The following is a 17,467-nucleotide window of genomic DNA, read 5'->3' as shown; positions in this document are numbered from 1 at the left end:
TTCTAACCACCTATGCTGGTTTGACTCATTCTCTCAAAAACCATTAAACAAAAAGCAGAAATTGGTACTGTTGAAACCTTGGGAGAAAATCATTACACACGTTTTTCAGAGACTGATCTTCTTTAAATGCCGAATAGTTGATGTCACTTGCCTAACATAGCTCTATTATTTACTATTTGCATTACATCAGCACTGAGATTGAATTTCCATTATGCCAGGCACTGTATATATAAGATACAGTCCTTGTTCTGAACACTTTACAATTTTAGTAGACAAAACAAAGGGTGGCAGGATACAAAGTGGTGAAGTAAATTAGGCAAGCTCACACAGCAGATTTGTGACAGATCCAGCATCAGAACCCACTTTTCTGCTGATTCCCAGTCAGTGCCCTGCCCACTGAACTATGCAGTCTGGATTTCATACAGCACCCAAAATACATGCTGGGTGTATTACAGACATGTTAGATATGATGAGGTGGATAACATGACAGGATAACAAAAGAAGTGGAGGCAGTGGAGTTAGTGACAAAGTTCAATGGTGGCAGAGGTAAACAGGGTCACACAGACATTTGAATCATCATGCAACTAAGTAGCCAATTGGTTTGACTGCTAGAGACTATAAAGGTATGGGCTTTTCCAGTGGAGCAATCCTTTATTGTGCCACTGCTGGAAAAGTAATGAGGCCATATATGAGGCGCAGCCACCAGGACAACTTTTGAGTGGGGCTGAGACAAATATTGTAAATTGCTAACAGTACATACAGGGAAGTAAGTTTTGGAGAAGGAAGCCAAATGGGGTACAGAAGAGTATACAAGATTACTCCACAGTTCTGCTGTTGCCATGGGGCTGAAGGAGGTGCACAGAGCATGGTGGAGCCACCACTGCTACTTTCAGTTTGGAAAAGGGTCATTTAACTTCTGCTTCTCTAGCCTGTCACTCTAAGAATATTTTTAGAACACATCTATTTTTCTCTCTAAAATCTAAAGCTCTCTTTTAAACTTACATAAGAAGTTTTTATGATTTTACTGCTGTATAGGTAACAAAAACAATTAGAGGGCCACAAAAATTAGGAAAAGGACTGTTACAGTTAACTACATCTAAGTGTTCTTTTGGCTCTTTCAGCCAAACTGTCAAGAACAAAATTTGGAACACAGCGTACAGCAATTGAGAACTATTAATCCCTAGATGACAAAGTAATTTTTCATCTCCTTTATAGAAGTTAACTTGGCTTGTCGTCTCCAAGAGCTGTTGAAATGAAAAAACAGCTTCCCATAAGGTTCAAGGTTACCTGAAAAGGCAAAAATGATTGGGCTTTTGCTCTTTTGGCTTTATGATACATAATTTGAAATTTGCCTTTTTTTTAAAAATGGGGTTATTTCTGTTAAACTTAACCCTGAAGAATTTCAAATCTTCCCTTCTTGTGTTAGAGCACTCTTTGAATGAATCAGACATACTGGAATCTTTCTGAACCCCTGGTCGAAGGGGTTATATATAAAGTATTTTCTTTGAAGTGTTTGAGTTAAATTGGCCCTAGCAAAAATCAGCTTTAAACAGACTGAATAAGTTATTTTTCTTTGTAGGTAGGTTTCACTTCCAGGGTCATTATAAAACAATAGTCCCAATTATTCTCTAACCATCCACGTAATTCCAAGGGTAGACAAGACCTAAGTATTCAACTTTTTTTGTGTGAGAGGGTGGAAGAGAGTTAAGAGGGAATAAAAGGACAATAGAAAACCCTTTCCACCTTCCTCACGCTGTGCTACCCACCCCAGCCTCCAGCACTTTCAGCCCTTCTTTATGCATTACGCACAAACCCATACTCTCTCCCTTACAAGCCGCCTTTAATAAAAGCAACCAGAATTGCAGGGTTTTGTTTTTCTTTTTTTTAAAGACACCACACTAAACTTCATGTATTTTGTCACATAAGATTTTGTCACTTGATGTAATCACATTTGTCACATAAGAATTTTTCTTCTACTAGTTGCAGAAACACCGACTTCCTCTCCTACCAGAATATATCAGGCAATCCTTGACAAGAGGGAAGTAACCAGTACCAAATTTTCCCAGAAAAGTGAGAAAAGATCAAATAGTATCAACATCATATCTTCCCGCAGCCCTTTCTGAAGAGAAAGAATAGGTTTCCGGGCCTACTATATCATGAAGCATCCATCTTGGGAGTGACACACCCACAGAAAGCTATGAGATTAATTATGTATTACTTGGCAACAGCTCTGAGGGCTTGTCCAACTTGCTGTCCCATGTTTCCCTGAGGGTGGCTGAGACTCTCTGCCCAGGAAGCGGTCATAGGCCTCAGCAAGTCTACTTGTAAATTAGGCAAGAGGGCAGGTCTTTTGGATTTATATGGCTCTATAACGCACTGTTATTAAACTGGCAATGATTTGTTGCTTTCTTACTGTGACAGAATGGATCTGAAGAAGTACATACTTTCTGGAAGTGGTTCTAATGATATAACAACTGCTCTCTGCAAATCCAATATGTAATTTTACTTTTAATATGATGTTTTAGGGAGGAAGGACACTAAAATGTCATGGGACACATGACAGCTTCGAAGTTGAGTAGCCATTTCTAGGACCACTTTATCATCCTGAATTTTATGACACAATCTCTACGGATGAGACTCATCTTTTTTGATCTGATATTAGGGCATTTAAAATGACCACCTTTATAATAAGATAGGAAACAGAAGTCTTGCTCAGCAGTTCAAAATACTTGTCAATGTGTGCAGAAGTGTGTTAAAATTTAGTGTGGATACTCTCAATATTGAGATGCCTCAGTTCTTCACAGCAACAATGAGGATTTTCACCATGTGGGTGGTCTGCTAACTACATTTATAACTTGAGATACCATAGAAGGACAATAGGTTCTTCATAATTAAGGTCACAAATAGCTTCCATTAATTATTAAAGCCATATTTTTGCCTGTTTGCTTTGGCCTGCATAATTGTTTTGGCCTGAAGACTGCCATATTCACTGTAAAGGCAGAGAAGAATGTTTCTGAAAAGTATGCAAAAAGTTCAAAATCGTTTGGAATTACAGGTCATTTACAATGTATCCTGATTTGAATTTCATTAGATCTCAAAACCAGCCTGCTACTGTCCCTGCAAATTTGCATACAGTTAGATCTTTTTGAAAACTTTTGTGCTGGCTATATTTAGAGAAAAGAAGTTTTAGTTAAGCAAAATTAATTATTTTTTTGGATCATTTTGGGATCCAATCCTGCCTCACTTCATTAGGATTTTAACATAGGTTAAAAATACACCTGTTTTTCCCCATTCATTAGCTACAAGAAGATAAAGGAGAAAGGGAAAGGGCTGAAGACATGGATCAATGCCACAGAAAGAGAAAACCAGCAGTTGCTGGAGTTCAGTCATGAAGGAAGGAAGGAAATACCTTCACTTTCACCCCTTCCATAGTGTGCCACTCTATCCTACAGAAGCAGAGGCACACAAGGGGGCAAGAAGCAGAAGAAGGTAAATATACATGATTATGCATCCAGGACACAATCCTGTATTTTCAAAAGGAACTCTGTTATGGTATTCTCTGGACATGTTTTCTATCCCCTGGAACTATGTCAATAATCTAGATCTACTAGAAGAGTATTTAATTCACTTAAATTATTCTGAAGTTATTTCTACTGTACTACTGGCAAAGTGATTTAAATGAACATTTAATTATTACAAATTCCAACTGGTACAGATACAAGCAGCTTGTTTACACAAGTATAATTAAACAAAAATAATAGAACGTCCCCATATTATTCCAATTCCCATCACAATTATTCCAGTAGAAAAGTAGCTTTTTTCCCAGTTTATCTTAAACATTTTTCAAGCTACATAAGCTACATTGAAGAAATAATTTTATTCTGAAATGAGAATGTCCAGTTGGGGAATTACACTGTAGAGCAGAACCAGTTAAGAACACCAGATTAATGAATTAATCGGTCAACCACACACATTTGGAACTGGAAGCATGCTATCAGACAGCAGCACAGACAAAAACAAAAAAAGCAAATACAGAACAGTACTGTGTTAAACGTAAACTACTAAAAATAAAGTTTAAAAAAGATTTGACAAGTAAGGAAACTGTTTCTGTGCCTATTTCATTTAAATTAAGATGATTAAAAGCCGCATTTTTCTTCTGCATAGTAAAGTTTCAAAGCTGTATTAAGTCAATGCTCAGCTGTACATTTCTGAAAGAACTGTAATGTTTTGTTCAGAGTTACAAACAACCTCCATTCCTGAGGCATTCATACCTCTGAAGTTGTACTGTACTTGTATAAACGGTCAAATGTTATTATATAAACAAGTCCATGTGACCCATGGTCTTTACAAGACCTACCTCTCTGCATGTCTGTTCAAGGTAATAAGTATTTTTGCTTTACAGGAGCTGAGTTGGGAGACAGAGGGCAGTAGCTTTTCAATGTTCGCATGTTACAGCACTGCTGAAAGGGACCCAGCCGCTGGGTCATCATCTGTTTTAAGCCTCCAGAGACTGAACCAAGGCCAGCCAATGGCCCAATCCATGGGTCATTAAGCACATCCCCAGGGTGCAAACCCTCTGTCTAGCACCCGCCCCCTTTCCCTCCTGAGAGTTGGAACCCACCCCTAGACTCAGTCTCTCTGTTGCTTAAACTCATTCTCTCCCAGAACTCTGTCAAAACGTGAGTCTTCTGCCTTACTGTTTAACTTTCTCATGAGATAATGCAGTACTTGTTGCATATAACAATACACATAGAGACTTTACTCAGAAGTCACCGCTGCTCTTGTACTTAACAGATAAAGCACAAGAAATTACAGATCATTTAGAAAAGAATGAAAATCCTAAATGCAAAGCCTCTTGTGAGCTCACTCTTTCCTTGGGAGTTCTTGGGGAAACATCTATGTTCAGGTACACAGGTACAACCCGCAACATGTTGGGTTGCTTCTTCCTTATCTTAAACTGGAGAAAAGTGGCCAAGTAAAAAGGCCATACCCTTTCATAACTTTTAGCCCCCTTTGCCAGGTGACATCCTGCTCAGCCTCCTCAAGTGATCAAACTCCTTCCAGGTGAACTTTCCCAGATAAACTAGTCTATTGTTTAGAGCTATTCCATTTAAATGGGAGAGCACTCCAGATTTAATGACTTTCTATTGTCAGCCTTGTATCTCTACCCTATTGGAATTTCAGTCCAACATGGAGGTAAAAGGACAACAGAGAAGACAAAGGGCTGCCACTTCAAGTTTGCAGCTTGGTAAAGAGAGTTCATAATCTCTTAGAGAATGCAGAAATTGTAAAGATGTTCTCACAATTTGGAGATTCTATGATAACCTGATTTTAAGGTCTCCTATCTTAGAAATGACAAAAAATATCCACTGTTGAGGTACAGCTCTTCCCTTTCCAATGGCATAAAATCCTGTTTCTAGCCTTTACAGGTTACATGGTATTCAAATTTAAAAAGACCAATTATAAGATTGAATGTCAACTGCCTTGCTCCTCAGAACAGTGTATTTTGGGGAAATTACACATTTTTGGACACAGGGAGAATAAAACCTTTTGCCAGGTTTTTTTTTTTTTAAATGGTTATTGTTTGGAATGTTCACAATAGTCCTGGTGGAAATGGATTAGTGAGCAGAGCACAAAGGTGCAGGGTAAATGCAGTGATTACATGACTATCATCACAGCATGTGGACATACACAGGGAAGAGATTTTAAGGCTGACAAAATAGTAGCTATGTGACAGTACTTCTAAGAATTAGTCTGTACCTAAAAGAGTTCCAGAGGGGTAGCCGTGTTAGTCTGTATACCGTAAAAACAACTTGAGTTCTGTAGCACTTTAAAGACTAACAATTTTAATTTCAGTAGGCATAAGCTCTCATGTCTGTACCTTCTCTATCCCTTTCCCTGCCCAAAAAAGGATGCAAATGATTTACCATTTTCTTAAAAAGGTGATACCTCCAGAAAGTAACTACGCAAGGTCATTTATAGGTTAAAAAAAAAAAAAAAAAAAATGCATATACCTTTAGAATATTTCACATCATGTTTTATCATTTGTAATATTTTGCTTGTCATATTAAATTTTTCTGAAGTGGGGAAAAATCTGATGGCTTAAAATCAGCAACCAATTCTGTTGGTTCTTCCAGACAGTTCCAACAAGACAAGTGTTAAAGAGCTATACTGGTCATTACACAATAATTCTGAAGAGTGTAATCATGCAGGATTTAGCTTTGTTAGCATCAATGAGAATAAGGCAGCTGAATCTCTGAATAACAATGTGAAAACATTTTTAAAACCTATGATTTTTTTTTTTTAAAAAGCCTAGCAGTGGAAACTTGTTTGTAGAGCACCATGGGTAATAAATCTTAAGAAGGTAACCTCTGAGTAACCTGACAAACCTATGGTAAAAGTAAGGTAAGGATTCTTCAGGTCAACAATGCTGTCAATGCTTCTTTCTCTAGTTGGAGAATTTGTCAACATTTGAAAAAGCCTCTGTGTCTATATTTAAACATATGTGGAAGGTTCAATACAATGACAATAAATTTTCTTTAAAAGTAATGACTGGTTGAACTGTTACATTTCAACTTACTGCAAAGTCAAAGTGAAGTTCTGATCTCACAAAAAACTGTCTGCAAATTCACTCCCCCTGAAATCAATGCGTCTCTGCATGCTCAGAGCCACATGTGGAACTCCATTGATTTCAATGGGTGAGCACCCATTGCGATGAATTGGGTCTTCTGTCTGTACCAGTTCTGAATTGTGGATGATTTTATCAAATTGTATCATGAAATTACAGTGGCATAGAAAGCCTATATGCATATGGATCCATCATGAATTAGCAGGTTGTGTCATGTCTCTGCCAGGCCAGAGACAACTGAATGATGAGCACTCAAGGATGGTCTATTCAAAGTGTGACACCTTAGGACAATGAGTCTGCTCTAGCTAGGCACTTCCTCTGCTTGATTATGCGGGAGTGAGATGGGGCAGCAACAGCTTTGGAATGTAATGGAAAGTTACCAGGAGCAAAACAAAAGAAAGCAGGTGGCCCCAGCAGGAGTCTATATGTGAATTTGCAAGGGAAACAGAGAGGAGGAGAGCCATTTTGATCAGATTAAGATGAGGGAGCTGCTCAAGGGACAGGGTAGGCAAGGCAGTGGAGGACTGCGCCTGCCTGCCTGACAGAACACAGCTGATCTCCAAGGAAAGGATGAATTAGTGAGGGACACTGCATTAAGGATGCTTATTTTGTATTATGTGTACTCTCCTGTGCTTTACATGATTAAGAATAAAAGGGTATAAAGATGTTATGCTATAAGAAGTGTATGTATGTGGGTATATGCTTCACAACTATTGCATGCCACTGAGTTAAAATGTAAAACAAAAACTTCAACTACTGGATGGAATTCTGAGATAGGGGCGTGTCTAAGTAGAGGGGAGGCTGAAGGGTCAGTTCTCTGCCCAGAAGGACTAGGGGCTAGACAGTGAGTTCCAAAACTTGGGGGGGAGGGGGAAATCCAGCACACAGAGGGTTTGATTCCCTTCACAGCTATCATAGGGGATGGCCAAGATGGGGCACACTAGGATATGTGATACCAACATGCAGTCATTTGCAGGACTGGGGCCTAAACTCATCCCTTTAGTTCAAAGGAGGATCAAGACACATGAAAGTCCAAATGAGGCTTAAAATACAATGACAAAGATGCATGCTACATAAATTCTTAAAAGGTTTTGTGAAGTAGTAACACTGCCAGAAGCACTTCAAGTATAAACAACAAAATATATCTAGTTAGCATGTGATTACAGAAGACAGCTGCTTTAGCATAGTCCAAATACCAACAAACAATGCTTTCAGGAGAAACATTTATGACAGTGTTAACAATATTGGGAAGCCTAAAAAAATTTCATATTGTTAGTCTGATAAGGATCTTAGGTTCCTTCCAATATTTAGGCAGCTCCCTAACTTGTGATCCCTGAAATTAAAACAGGAAAAAGGTCTGTAGTGAAAGCCAGACAAATTTTATCCATAATACACCACGAACCAGATTTGAAAGTGACTAATGGTTGGTCTACACTACAGAGTTAGGTCAATGTAAGGCAGCTTACGTTGACCTAATTACATCAGTGCCTACGCTACAATGCTGCTTCTGAGGAAAGTGGCCCACTACATGGACATAATTTCACGACAAGAGGTGTAGCACTGGGCAACTCAGTGTATGTGTAGATAGTGAGAGATGGGGGAGCAGGGGCGCAGAGAAGAGCCTGAGCCTGGCCTCCTCCCATCTCCCCTCAATCCTCATCGGGAGGCAGCTCGGCTCAGGCTCCTCACCCCCTCAAATCCCTTACCAGGAGGTAGCAACAGGGCTCTCCTCCAGCACAGGGCTCAATTTCACAGCAGGGAACCCATCAACAGTGAAGTTAATATTTTTATCAGTTTCATGGCTCCTATTATTTCTTGTTTTGTCTTAGGCTCAGACTATCAGCCTGGGAGTCCAGGGGCTCCTACTATGATCCCCACATGGGGCTGACAACTCAGGCTGACTGTCAGAGTCAAAATGTGAAGTAATAGCAGCTGTGAAAGTGACAAGAATGTCAATTTCACTGCTGATAGGCTCCATGCTGTCAAATTGTCAGGTTGTCAGTGCTGGAGTAGGGGCTCATAGGTGTGAGCCTGACACCTGCCTGACAGTTGCAGGGAGCAGCTGTGAGCCCCTGGCCAATGACTGAAGCTGTCAGCCCCAACAATGCTGCACTTCAGTCGATGGAAGCACTCCTGGTGAGGATGCACACAACTGACAAAGGGAGCAAGTGTGGACATGAACCACCACTTTAATTAGTACAGTGGCTGTATGCTGACTTAATTTTATAGTATAGACAAGTCCTAAGGAATATGGCCAGTGACGGACCGGGACTAAAAATTGGCCCTGGCATTTAAAGCACGCTGGCCAGGGTGCTGCTGGCCCACATGGTGGGAGAGGGGCAGGGTGAAGGGGCAGGGCTGGGACGGGGAGTGGAGCAACTGCCGCATTCCAGCCAGGGCGCCACTGGGCCCATGTGGTGGGAGAGAAGCAGGGCCAGGAGGGGGGAGTGGTTGCCGTGCTCTGGCCAGGGCACCGCTGCTGGGCCCATGCGGTGCGACTTGGGAGAAGGGTGGGGTCGGGAGGGGGAGGGGAGCGGCCGTAGCACTCTGGCCAGGGCACCGTGCTCCAGCCAGGGCGCCACTGGGCCCATGTGGTGGGAGAGGAGCGGGGCCAGGAGGGGGAAGTGGTTGCCGTACTCCGGCCAGGGTGCCGCTGCTGGACCCATGTGGTGGGACTTGGGAGAAGGGTGGAGCCAGGAAAGGGAAGGGAGTGGCCGTAGCGCTCCAGCCAGAGCACCACGCTCCAGCCAGGGCTCTGCTGGGCCCATGTGGTGGGAGAGGGGCAGGGGGGAAGGGGCAGGGCTGGGAGGGGGAGCAGCTGCCACGCTTGGCCAGGCCCAGCTGGAGGGCCTGATGAAAGGCTTCCGTGGCGGGCCTACCAGATCTTGAGTACACCAGCCCCTCTGGCATTTGCCAGAACTGCCGGATGGCCAGTCCGCCCATGAATGTGGCTATATCTTTTGACCTCAAGGACTGAAGCATATCAATATGCTCAGACACAGAATAGGATAAGACTCTTCCAAGAGCACTGTGCAAATTTATTTGAAAAGAAATTCCTTTGAAAAGGAAAAGTGATTGGACCACTTCTTTTGCAAATTAGAGAAAGTAGAAAGATAATCACCGTTCTAATTGGTACTTACAAAGCATTAAAACTGAAGCGTACATTTACAAAGTTACTTTAAACAAAGTTAGGCAACCCCCCCGCGTTATCTTAACCCCAAATTTCACACACAATCCACATAGAGGCTGTAGGCAAAATATTTATCTGAAAATAATGCAATGTAAATTAAGATTTAAATAATCCCTTTTTAAGAAGTCTACCTTTGTTACACTTAATGCCAAGCAAGTGTTTCAGTTACTATCCAATTTCCTCCTCTAATACCATTCTTCAGCTGTTGCCAAACTCTCCTACACTGAAAACGACACCCTTCTATATGAATAAAATCTAATATCTATCATCATTTTACATGGCCAATTTGGAGACATCATTGATACCCTGAAATACTGCACTTCCATTTGTTTAAAGATATATGTATATCTATAAGGTGGATAGAAAGCTGGCTAAATCATTGGGCTCAATGGGTAGTGATCTACGGCTCGATGTCTAGTTGGAAGCCGGTGTGCCCGAGGGGTCAGTTTTGTTCAACATCTTCATTAATGATCTGAATAATGGGGTAGATTGCATCCTCAGGAAGTTTGCAGATGACACTTAGCTGGGGGCGGAGGGTGGTAGATAACCTGGAGGGTAGTGACCGAGACAAACTGAAGGATTAGGCCAATGCACTGCTACTGACTAGCTAAACAGCAGTTCTGCAGAAAAGGACCTGGGGGGTTACAGTGGACAAAAAGCTGGATATGAGTCAACTGTGTGCCCTTATTGCCAAGAAGGCTAACAGCATACTAGGCTGCATTAATAGAAGCATTGCCAGCAGATTGAGAGAAGTGATTATTCCCCTCTATTTGGCACTGGTGAGGCCACATTTGGAGTATTGTGAACAGTTTTGGGCCCCCCCACTACAGAAAGGATGTGGACAAATTGGAAAGAGTCCAGCGGAGGGCAACAAAAATGATTATCGGGCTGGAGAAAATTACTTATGAGGAAAGGCTGAGGAAACTAGGCTTGTTTAATCTGCAGAAGAGAAGAAAGAGGGGGGATTTGATAGTGGCTTTTAACTATCTGAAAGGGGGTTCCAGGGAGGATGGAGCTAGGCTGTTCTCAGTGGTAGTAGATGACAAGGAGCAATGGTCTCAAGTTGCAGTGGGGGAGGTCTAGGTTGGATATTAGGAAAAACTTTTTCAATAGGAGGTTGGTGAAGCACTAGAATGGGTTACCTAGGGAGGTGGTGGAATCTCTATCCTCAGAGGCTTTTAAGGTGTGGCTTGACAAAGCCTTGGCTGGGGTGATTTAGTTGGGGTTGGTCCTGCTTTGAGCAGGGGGTTAGACTAGATGACCTCCTGAGGTCCCTTCCAACACTAATCTTCTGTGATTCTATGTTATAAAAAACATTCTGTACCAATCTCAGCAAAAATGATTCATTATAAATAGGGCCCTCCCAAAGTCACAGTCCATTTTGATCAATTACAGGGTCATAGGATTTTAAAAATTTCACGGTTTCAGTTATTTTAATCGTAAATTTCACAGTGTTGTAATCACAAGAATCCCAACCCAAAAGTGAGTCGTGGGGAGAGAGGGGATGTTGCAAGGCTATTATAGGGGGAGGTCGCAGTATTGCCACCATTACTTTTGCACCACTGCCATCAGAGCTGGGTGGCCAGAGAGCAGCTGCTGGCCAGCCACCCAGCTCTGAAGGCAGCACTATCTCCAGCAGCAGCGCAGACGTAAGGGTGGCAATAAGCGCTGCTTTCAGTGCTGGACTCTCAGCCAGCAACCAGGGGTCTTCCTGCAGCCGGGGGAAGATTCCCGGAGGCAGGACTGACCTGGCCTCAAGAGCAGCCCATGCAGGGGAAGAGAATGTCCTATTCCTCCCAGCCTGTTCAGAAACAGCAGCTGGAGCCTGGCGCACTGTAGGTGCTTCAAGGGACCATGGCACCTCCTTGCTTTTGGGGCTCTGGGCAGTCACCCACTTGTCCACCAGTAAGGCCTTCCTCAAAAAGTGACGAACACCCCTCCCCCATACCATGCCATCCTCACTTCTGCGCTGCTGCTGGCGGCGCTGCCTTCAAAGATGGGCTCCCAACCAGCTGCTGCTGCTCTGTGGCCACTCAGCTCTGTGATCTGGTCTCCCCTACAATAGCCAGATTTCAATGGGGGAGAGCAGATTTCATGGGGGAGGGCAGATTTCATGGTCCATGACGCGTTTTTCACAGCTGTGAATTTGGTGGGGTTCTAAACTATGTATTTATAAAAGCTGTTTCAGCACAGGGACAGCACCAGAAAGAAAGTAAGCTTCAGTTTTCTATATTAATCAAATAGGTTAAAAAAAGTTTTAAAACATACATTTTAAGTATAACTTACCTGTATGAGCACATAGTAACAATCCTAATAGATTATATCACACACATTAAGAACGGTATTTTCATTAAAACAGCATCATACCAGAAATAGATGTTGAATATGATCTTGTACATTCAAGAAATCTTTTATTTTAAAACTAAAAGCACACTTGTCCAAAAGTTGATATTTTTAACTCCCTCAATAGTTGCATACTAAACATGATTACTCTAATAAGTTTATAGAAAAATTATCAATTTGTGTATTCTATGCATTTGACAGCACTTTGTGTACCGTCATTTGCAGATTTCTTTATAGAATTAGTTTTCTCCACTTTCATCTCTTTTTCCACAGAGCAAAAGATAGAGAGAGACATTTAAAAAAAATGTATTTGTAAGACCACAAAAAGTGACAGGATATTTTCAGTTAGCTTAGTATCTGCAACATGACTACATTTCAAGTTGATAGTGCCCCATCGTATACATTTATATGGATAGCCTGGTAAAAGACTGAGATTAGACACATAGTTCAGTAATAAAGGCCTAAACCCAACCCTTAGAATCAAGTACTGCAATGTTCACAATAGGTGCAGATTCTCAGACTTCAGTGAATGCTGCAAGGACAAAAAGATACACACTAGCAGAACTCAATGAAGACTGGGGAACCAGTTATTTTTTAATTTGATTATAAATATTTCTGCTAAAAGACAAAAGGTGAGAGAAAGAACCCTAATAAATGGCAAAGTGTAACAGTACTTCAAGTGTTGCAAATAATAAATATAATTAAAGTCTCAATTCTGCAAAACACATGCACTTAATGAATTTAGAAGTCCACTAAGGTCAATGAGACTACTTACATGCGTAAAGTTAAGCACAAGGTAAAGCAGTATCAGGAGCAAGTGAGTCTACAAGATTTTGATTTGTACTATGAAAAAAAATAAAGCTACCCTCAAAATCCTTGTTGTAAATTAGAGAACACTGGTTTTCCCCTTTTAACAGGTATCGCAATTTCTGCTAGCAGCAATTCCAATATTCTAAGATTTTAGAAAGTTATTTTTACATTAGCTAATTCAGCAAAATTGAAGGCATGTTACCATTAGAATAAGGTAATACGTACAGATAAACAAGCAAGATGAAAAGGAGGTAGCCGTTAATCTTGATTTTACGAATTCCAATTGTACAGAACCCCATTTTATCCAGTAAGTTTGTGTGTCCTGGATCTTACTATAATGGTATTTTATACCCCTTCTCCCCAGTCCCATTTCATTAACTATGTGAATGTCACAAGATTTCCATTAAAAAAAAGATTTACCTGATGACGCTCTGGCATAATTTCATTTTTTTAAAATTAATTTTAAAAGGGACTTTGATATAGAGCTAATTAAGTGCCCCTTACCTGAAGTCCATCTTTTTCATATAAAAACTATTTAAAACACTCTTCAAAAAACACTTAGAAATAAAAGATCCAGTTAATGCCTTCAGGCTACTCAAATTTTACTATGAAAAACCATTTTATGAACAAATGAATTAAATTTAAAATCTGAGCAAAAAGACTGAAGAAAAGGAACGTTAAATGCCAAAGCATCACAGTGGTAAACTTTTACAAATATTGGGTTCAACGCACACTTGAAGGAATGGGATTGAGTACAGCAATGGTTCTCAACCTTTCCAGACTACTGTACCCCTTTCAGGAGTTTGATTTATCTTGCATACTCACAAGTTTCACCTCACTTAAAAACTACTTGCTTACAAAATCAGACATAAAAATACAAAAATGTTACAGCACACTATTACTGAAAGATTGTTTACTTTCTCAGTTTTACCATACAACAACAATTGGAATATAAATATTGTACTTATATTTCAGTGTATAGTATATAGAGCAGTATAAACAAATCATTGTCTGTATGAAATTTTAGTTTGTACTGACTTTGCTAATGCTTTTTATGTAGCCTGTTGTAAAACAAGGCAAATATCTAGCTGAGTTGATGTACCCCCGGAAGACCTCTGCCTCTATGCGTATCCCTAGTTGAGAACCACTGGACAAGAGAGCGTGGACTTCGCTTCCTATGCCAACAAGAAGGCCAGCTGCACACAAAGGGGATTCACTCATATTATAGGGCAGCAAACACCACCATCATCCTCTGTGGGTTCCACCAAGAAAAGGTAATTTTAGCATGCTGATGGTGCTAAATAGGAGACCTGCTCATGGAGGCTGCTTAGAAATAAGCTGATCAGCATATTACCCAGGACCCCTGGCTGTACCCTCTTCAATACCAGTACTGTCTACTTTTCAGACTGCACTGGCAAGCAGTTATGTGAGCCTTGCAATACTACTAGAAGCCATTCTTTGGATGGACTTTCTACCACCTTGAGCCAAGATCTCTGCCAGATTTAATGTAATTTATGATGCTAGAGTGAATAAGACCACAACAGTTACTTCTGTTTTCACTTAGGCAGAATTCCTAGGCTACGTTTATACTGACGGTGGCAAATTCACCGCCGCCAGATCGATCTTTCTGGATCGATTGAGCGGTCAGTGAGACCCGCTCAATCGATCAGGAAATCGACTGAGTAAGTCCACCCCCTCAAGTAGCATATCGCTAGCCGACAGGAACGCTGTTCCCATCAGCTCAGCGCAGTGTAAACAGCGTGCAGAAGCAGTCAACGTGAGTTACGCAAACTACTCTGCGTAGTTTGCATAACTCCTGACGACTGCCGCTGAATTTCCAGGTAAGTGTAAACCAGCCCCTATTGATTTAACAGGTACTTAATATCAGGCCCATAGTTGGAAATTATGTTGTTAAAAGTTTTATAACTTTATACAGTTTTTCCCTATCACTGACTATGCCCAGGAATGGAGCTTAAGTCTTTTTAACCTGCCAATACATTCTGTAATGATGTGGGTTGAATCTTTGATAATATAATTTTCTTCCACACTAAACTGTAATGTTACAAAAATCACTGAACGAGGTAGTAAAACTAACTGGTTGTTTAGAAAGGAGAGAGATTCTGATTATATACAAATATCCTGGTAATCAGCAGTGACCGGAAGGTAATTTTATCATACTAAATATTTTGCCAAAACTGGATTGTTTCTTAAAAATATGAACAGAGGTGACATTTTAAGCTTTTACACAGACAAGAAGTTTAAAGAAACAAAGACAGTGTTTCAGGAATGCCTGAAAAGCTCTTAAGATATTTAGTTTACATATAAATACCAGAAGATTCAGAACTTTAAAGTTGGTTACAAAGTGTAAAAATAATCAACTGAAGTATACACCCATCTCTAGTCTGAATATTATCTGTTCCAATAAATTAAGTCTCTCCCCATGACAGATATTTTGGATGCAATGCTGTTTCTCCAAAACAAAAGTAACATGAAAACTAAAGTTTCCTCATAATATTTTTGCAGGGGAAAATAATATGGATGAAACAAACTAGACGCAATCAAAATACATTCCAAAGTAATTCCAAAACCAAGACCAATGCACAGAAGTAGCTAAATTGTGTGTGGTTTTGTTTTTAAAAAAGTTAATATAGTAGAAACCAAATACATGAGGCAGATGTATGCGGCCATATGACATCCTCTTTACAAGCCTGTATCTCAAACTGGGACAATCTGAACATGGGAGACCTTTAAAAACAAACTGTAACTCACTGAAACGCATACAGCAACATTATACACATCAATCTTGCCTATCTAAAGGTATGGACTTTTTAAAGCAAAATGTTTATCATTTTACCACTCTTATTCCAAAATGCTCCTCCAAATCTAACATATTTCAGTAGTGCTTAAAAAGTGCTCTTTTTTTTTTAAAAAAAAAGTGGCTATTTCCTACCCAAACGTCCTTATTTATAGCTTTCAAGTGTCATCAGGCAAGAATAAAAATCCTTCATTGCCACAGGGAAACTTGAAACACTGCTTTTGAAATGAATCCCAAATGAAGGAGCCTCCCTCTCTGTGTAAGACAGAAACTTGACATGACTACGTTTAAAAAAATACCACTGTCACTATCCCATCTCCCTGGTGATTATAAATGAAGAGGAGGAAGCCACCTCTCTGTTATGCTCTCTTGTGAAAGCCGTTCTGAAAAGCACAGGCACCAGCTTAGTCATCGCACGCACCCCCACGCAACCCTCCTCCCCATCCTCAGGGATGCACACACACTGGGGCAGAAGAATTGCAGGCAGCACCAGTACCAACTACTCCCTGCACGCGGCGCGACACGTTAGACGAAAATGGGTGTTGGTGTCTGGATCTGAGGCTGGGGCCGGGGGTGATGCGGGATTAGGGACCCCTATGACACGGCGATTCCTGCTCCACCGAGGGCCGCAGCGCCCCGATTCCCCCCGCTCACCTTCCGCCACGTCCTCGTCGATAGCCCCTTTCACCTGGGAGAAGCACCACTGGAAATCGTTACCACCTCCTCCGCCGCCGCCACCTCCTGCCACCCCTGCGGAGAGAGAGCACGGTGAAGGCGAGCGGCGCGGGGAGCCCAACCCGGCCGAGGACACCTCACTCGGCCCCGCACAGCCCAGCGCCCCCCAACCAGCCCCGGCCATGCTCATCCCAAACCCAGCCCAGCTCCGTACCGCCCTGCCCGGCTCAAACCCCCACCCCCGCTCCGGCTCGGTCCTGCCCTTCTAACCAAGACCACACGCGGCGCGGCCCGGCTCGGCCCCGAACAACCCGGTCAGGCCCGGCTCCTCCTAGCCCCGCTGAGCCAGCTCGGCCTTCCACGATCCGAATCCGCGCTGCCCAGGTAGGCCTGACACGCTGCCCGCCCCTGTGCCGAAGGCGCGGCGCAGCGCCCTCCGCCCGGCCCCTACCCTAGGCCGGCCACAGGCCCTGGCCTCCCCGGCTGACGGCCGCAGCGCTGCATGCGTCTCTCTCACCTGCCATGTCGCGCAGTGTGTGTGGGGCGGGGGCGGGGGGCTGCGGGGCCCACGAGGGGGAGGCGCCGGCCGGGACCGGATCAGAGCCGCCGCACACAGCTGTAGCCGCTGGAGGTTTTGGGGTTTCAAAATGGCGCCCATTGCCGGTCGGCCTGATCCGGTGACGTCATCCGTCTGCCTCCCTCAGGGAGGAGGAGGTGGGTTGGGAGCTCTGGGCGGAGAAGGGAGCCGGCGGGGCCGGGCTGAGCCGAGCCGAGCCGAGGCGGGGCGGGGATGGCGGGTGAGAAAGGAGCGGACGGGGGATCTGGAAGACACAGGCTGATCGAAGGGGGAGGCGCACCCTGAGGGAGTAGCACCCAGGGACACCGTTTGAGGCGGGGGGACAGGAGCCTTTCCCTGCGGATTATCTAACGTGAGCTGTGTTGGCTGGCCAAGGAGATAGAAACCTGGTTAGTGGGGACTGAGGATGGGACTAGTAATGGGGGGAGG

The 17,467-nt window shown here is 42.6% G+C and overlaps 1 protein-coding gene across 1 annotated transcript in view; it reads right to left on the bottom strand.

Annotated features, from left to right (window-relative positions):
* PPP2R2D (protein phosphatase 2 regulatory subunit Bdelta) overlaps nt 1–17,103 on the bottom strand; it is a 42,511-nt gene extending 25,408 nt beyond the window's left edge. Inside the window, exons 1-2 of the mRNA XM_067533468.1 lie at nt 16,979–17,103; nt 16,441–16,536 (exon numbers count right to left, since the gene is read on the bottom strand). Coding sequence (XP_067389569.1) covers nt 16,441–16,536; nt 16,979–16,985 — 103 coding nt within the window. The 5' untranslated portion in view covers nt 16,986–17,103. The remainder of the gene's footprint in view (nt 1–16,440; nt 16,537–16,978) is intronic.
* Nucleotides 17,104–17,467: the final 364 nt, after the last annotated feature.

The sequence above is a fragment of the Emydura macquarii genome, unplaced genomic scaffold (genome assembly GCF_026122565.2).
Source record: "Emydura macquarii macquarii isolate MOO-44397 ecotype Brisbane River unplaced genomic scaffold, CSIRO-AGI_Emac_v2 contig_3343, whole genome shotgun sequence".
In the NCBI taxonomy this organism is placed as follows: Eukaryota; Metazoa; Chordata; order Testudines; family Chelidae; genus Emydura; species Emydura macquarii.
This window is presented reverse-complemented; position numbering and strand designations above follow the sequence as displayed.